General features: G+C 56.9%; 1 protein-coding gene across 1 annotated transcript; it reads left to right on the top strand.

The window, feature by feature from the left end:
* Positions 1-1,297: 1,297 nt before the first annotated feature.
* EDF1 (endothelial differentiation related factor 1) lies at positions 1,298-4,643 on the top strand. The gene is made up of 5 exons (XM_034067328.1): positions 1,298-1,454; positions 1,621-1,672; positions 2,691-2,851; positions 3,443-3,536; positions 4,076-4,643. Exons 1-5 carry the CDS (start codon positions 1,377-1,379, stop codon positions 4,135-4,137), a joined length of 447 nt encoding a protein of 148 aa, XP_033923219.1. The 5' UTR covers positions 1,298-1,376; the 3' UTR covers positions 4,138-4,643.
* Positions 4,644-5,149: the final 506 nt, after the last annotated feature.

Here is a 5,149-nt window from a genome sequence, read left to right as displayed (position 1 = left end):
GGATGGGCGGGTTCCGGTTTAATAGCAGTAGAAAATAACTGAAGGACGCGGGGGAAAGGCGCTGAGGTCACGAGAGGTGATTGCGCAGCGGAACTCGACCGGCAGAATGCCACAACCGCCGGGTTTACGGTCACCGGCCTTTCCATCCGCGCCACCCTGCGCTGCCCATGCACCGGGCGCTGCCGGAGCCTTCCCTGTGTACGGTGCGGGGACTTCGGGGCTTCGCCGCTTCCCGCACCGCGGTGCTGCGGCCGGCTCGTCCTCACCGACGGGGAATTCACCCGGCGGCCCCGGAAAAACCCTCCCGGTCAGAGCCGGGCACAACCGGGTGGTGGCAGCGGCCGCGGCGGCAGTGCCGAAGCGCAACGGGCCGAGCCGGTGGCTGGAACCGCGGGGCCATGCAGGCGCCCGTCGAGGAGCGGTTCCCCAGGGCGAGCGGCTCCAGCAGGGCTGGCACACATATCGGTGCAGGAGGCAGCACCGGGAACGGCACCCGGCAACTGCCCGCGGACGTGCCCGCTGCCCATCCCCGCAGGTCGCAACGTCCCAGTTCCCGGCACATCTGCGCGCCCCCGGGAAAGCGGCTGCGCTGCTGAAGCTCTTGGCTGGGTGATGCAACCCGACGGGGGGAAAAGCCTCTTCTCCGCCTCCCGCACCACCCGTGTCCCGGGCAGGACGTGCAGCTCGCAAGGGGCAGGAAACCCGCAGCCGCGTCTGTGCGGCACCGGCCGCGGGGCGGAACCACCAGGGGCCGCTCCGGGTACACCTGCGCCCGGCCGGAGCATCACGGAGTAACGCACCCGGAGAACGCCCCCGCCTCCGCACCGGCCCGCGGCGCCGAGCGCCTCCGGCGGCAGAACCCGGGACCGGCAGCGGGAGAGGCTGAGCCCCGCCCGAACGGCACCTGCGGGGGCCGAGAGCGGCAGGAGCAGCCACGGAGCGGCTCAATTGCTGAGGGCGCGATTATTGGTCAGCGGTGCTGACAGCGCCGAGGATTGAGCCAATCCCCTGTGAGCATGGAGTGATTGGCAGTCACAGGAACCTATAAGCGTGTACAGCGGGAGCCCGCCCACGTCCAGCCTGGCGTGTACACCAGCCAATCGAATAGCGGTAAGATTGATCGCTGTGTTCCTGCGCCTATTGCGTGCAACTGCGTAACACCCGGGTCGCCATTATACCGCTGAGCCCGCTGAAGCTGTCGAAGTTCCGCCCACTACCAGAGCTCATCTCTCCACCAATGAGAGGCGGTGGCTCCTTGAAGGACGGGAGTGCAGCCCTATTGACTTGAGCAGCTCCAGGCCCCGCCTCCCGGGGGCAGGCGTTGGGCTGCGCCGCGGAGCGGCGGGCGCGGCCGCGGGCGGGGTCGTACCGGTGCCATGGCGGAGAGCGACTGGGACACGGTCACGGTGCTGCGCAAGAAGGGGCCTAGCGCGGCCCAGGCTAAGTCCAAGCAGGTCAGCGGGTGGCGGGCGGCGGTGGAGCGGCCCCAGGCCAAGCTGAAGCCGGTGCCCGCGTACACCGGCGGCCAAGCCCGGGCGAGCCGGCGGCCGGGGCCAGGCTGCCGCCCAGGGGATGGCTCCGGCGGCGGAGCGCTCACCGCGGCCCCTCTCCTCTCCGCAGGCGATCCTCGCGGCCCAGCGGCGCGGGGAGGACGTGGAGACCTCCAAGAAGTGTGGGTATCGCGCGAGTGGCTCCGCAGCGCGGGGTGGGGGGGAGCCCGGCCTGGCTGGGGGCCGGCTCCGCAGCCGGAGCTGAGACGGTGCCGGAGGCTCTTGCAGCGGGGGGCAGAAGTTGCACCCCCCGGCTGAGCCAGAGCTCATTTTCACTGGATGAGGATAGGTCCGCGCAGTCCCGCGCCCTGCCATGGGCAGTGCTTCTTGTAGCCGGGGCTGAGGTTCTGGTTTTCCGGAGCTGAGCACAGATCTTGCGGGATCTTTCATGAATTATAAACTCCCAATTTCTGCAGCTGATTTCTCGTGTTGATGATGCGTGCCCGAAGGTTTAACCGCAGGCATTTCTGTGGCATTGCTCTTTAAAAATACCCCGTTTCCTTTGGTGTAACTTCTCAGGTTCTCTTGCCATAGGGATGAGATCAGGGTGTTGGGAAATAAAGAGATATTCCTCAAAAGAGTTTTAGTCAGTGTTATCAAGAGACTGAACATCAGAGACTAATGTGGGAGAAAAGATTCAAACTGCGATGGGGCAAACCAAACAGCATGTTTTGAACCTCAGGCGTTCAGCAGAGCCAAGTACAGTTAGAGTTTACTTATAAAAGGCATCAGAAAATTTATTAAAAGCTTACTCTTTGTGCTGCCTTAATACCTGAGCAAACCCCACTCAAGTTCAGGTGTTACCCCACCACGATGTAGCACAAACGTGTGTCCGGATAAATCTCCAAGCCATAGTGAGATCTTGCTTGTCTGGAGTGAAGTTCAGATGGGAAATGGAGAAAGGGGTGGGCTCCGTGTAGCTGTGTTTAGACACCAGCATTAACAGGATTAAGAGAATGTCTTCTCTGATGGGCAGGAACTGTGCTGATGTTGGCACATTGAAATCTTGAAAGCTCCCTGGGATGCTGAGCAGCTGAGAGCTTAGAAAAAGTACCTTGATACTGTTGGGCACAGTGCTGAGCCTTGTTTTGTTTGTCCTTGGTTTGTTTTGGTTTGGTTTGTTCTTGCTTTGGGTGATAGGGGCAGCAGGCCAGAACAAACAACACTTCATTACAAAGAACACAGCCAAGCTCGATCGGGAGACAGAAGAGCTGCACCATGACAGAGTTCCCCTGGAGGTGGGCAAAGTGATCCAGCAAGGCCGGCAGAGCAAGGGCATGACCCAGAAGGATTTGGCCACTGTGAGTACAGCCCCTGCTCCCAGTCTCCCCATGCAGCTTTAGGTGAAGGTGGATGCCCTTCCTGTCTCCTTGTGGGCAACTGCAGTGGAGTGATGTCGTGACCAGGAAGCTTGGTGTATGGGGCATCTCTGGTGGCTGCTCTCCAGGCAGGGTTATTTACCTGGGGAATGGTTTAGGGGTTGTGCAGCCCTCGAACACTGCTTGCAGATGGATCATTGCTGCCGCTGGTGACCTGGGAGGAGGCTGTTTTGCCTTTCTCCCATCATCTCAGCAGTGACATGAGGTTTTGTTGGTACCATCTGGGCCTGATACAGCATTTAGAAACCCACTGCTGTCTTAAGGAGCAGCAGTGTGGAGTGTTCCTGCTCCTCCTGGGAGGCTGAGGGAAGTAGCAGCCTGTCCAGGTTCGGTGTCACCATTGCTGTGAGACCCAAATAGGAGGCAATGGTGGTGGAGTGAGCCTAGAAGTAGCGCTCTGTCTTCTGATCCTGGCATAATTCAAGGCTGTTGTTATCTGTGTGAACAGTGTGGGGTTGTGCTGAGGGGTTCAGTGTCAAGAGCCAGTGCTTGAGATCCAGCCTCTTGTTGTAGAAAATCAATGAAAAGCCGCAAGTTATCGCTGACTACGAGTCGGGACGAGCCATCCCCAACAACCAGGTCATGGGCAAGATCGAGAGAGCCATCCGTAAGTGGAGAAGGGAAATAAAATACATGACACAGTTTCAGTGCCTAAGAGGGGTGTTCTGGTGTAAGTTATATCCATGTTCCACATCAGGAGCAGCTGCTGGTTACTGTGGGTGCAGCTCTGTTCTGCAAAACCTGGGTCCACTGCCTGAAACTAGAACTTGGAGCTCTTGTTCTTTGTTCATCTGCATGTGTGGGGCCATTCACTGGAGGCCACCCCTGTTTGCTTTCCTCCCAAAATCAGAGAGATACTGAGACCCATGAAGGCCTGATGATACTTGGGAAAGTGTCTTGCAGCCAGTAGTGTTGGTGTTGCTCTCTCAGGCCAATTCAGATACTATATTCTAGGAAGATAATGCACAAGCAAGAGTTGGAGCTTTGTCTGGTGTTCCTAGAATCTAAAGTAGGATTCTCCCTCCCTCTGGGTCCCCTGCACTTGTTCTCTTCCATATAGCAAACATGTGAGGACATAAAGTTATCAGGTGAATGATGGAGTGCTGATGCCAGTTGATGGTGGTCATCTCCTTTGTCTTGTTCCAGGCCTTAAACTGCGTGGGAAGGATATTGGAAAACCACTGGAAACCGGCCCCAAAGGGAAATGACAACAAAGCCTCGAAATCAGTTTGTTCAGACTGATCTCGTCTGGCTGGTTCTCCTTAACCACCAGGAGCTCTCTTCATATTGTCAAGCTGAACAAGAGGGTTTCAGACTTGCTTCGGGGGGGGAAATCTGCTGAATCTGTACCTGCTGTAAAAAAGCAACCTTAAAGAAGCAATTCTTCTGATTGTGTTTTTCCTTCCTCCTTTCCAGAGATTGAGGAACTAAACCCCCCCAAATACAGTATCTGATTTGGCAGAACCCATGTGCGTCTTGGTGTTTAGAGCTAATGTTAAAGCACTTGGGGTGGTCTGAAATGCAATCACTTAATTGGAACAATTTGGGGGCGGGTGTGATATCTTATATATAAATAATGTGGGAGAGTTGGGGCTTGCCCAGTGTCTGCATTTGAAGTGACGCCTTTGTCACTGCATCGCAATGACATTTCTGTTTGTTCCTTCCAGCCTGTTTTAAAGAGATCTATAATAAAGTTTGATACCCTTCAGTTGCACAGGGCAGTTGCTGCGTGTTTACCAGCTTGTAGTAAATTTGGGTTGGGTGTGACGAGCTGCAGCACTCTCTTCCTTCTGGAAGTGTAATTAATGGGAATACCTGGGGTGTCTGGGGAGCAGGTGGAGCTGTCACAGCCTCCCCTCCCTGCTGGAGAGGACTGCAGCTCTGGCTCAAAGCCCATGGATGAAATCAATTCTGTGGTTTGATCTGGTGCAGAGGTGAGTGGTGTTGAGTTCTGCAGCGTGCTACCGATGTGGAGATGCTCTCAGTTGGGCACTGTAGGAGGTCTGAACCCTCCCTCCCTCCCTCTCACCTCCCCTCCCCAGCTCCCAGCAGCCCAGCTTGCTGGGGACTTCTTCCTGCAGGGCACTGCTGGGTCAGGACAGGGATGGAGCTGTAGGGATGCTGCTTGATGTGGCTGTGGCACAACCTAAGTGGGACAGAGCTGAAGGGTGAGAGGATGAACAGGCTTTGATCACAGACTGGGGAAGCAGGATGCCAGGG

Source organism: Melopsittacus undulatus, chromosome 11, assembly GCF_012275295.1.
Source record: "Melopsittacus undulatus isolate bMelUnd1 chromosome 11, bMelUnd1.mat.Z, whole genome shotgun sequence".
Taxonomy (NCBI): Eukaryota; Metazoa; Chordata; class Aves; order Psittaciformes; family Psittaculidae; genus Melopsittacus; species Melopsittacus undulatus.
The sequence above is the reverse complement of the archived record's forward strand: the minus strand, read 5'-3'. Positions and strand labels throughout refer to the sequence as shown.

Coding starts and splice junctions, on each gene's coding strand:
- EDF1 (XM_034067328.1), top strand. CDS start 1,377: ATGGCGGAGAGCGACTGGGACACGGTCACGGTGCTGCGCAAGAAGGGG. Junction 1,455..1,620: donor CCCAGGCTAAGTCCAAGCAG/GTCAGCGGGTGG, acceptor TCCTCTCCGCAG/GCGATCCTCGCGGCCCAGCG. Junction 2,852..3,442: donor CCCAGAAGGATTTGGCCACT/GTGAGTACAGCC, acceptor CTCTTGTTGTAG/AAAATCAATGAAAAGCCGCA.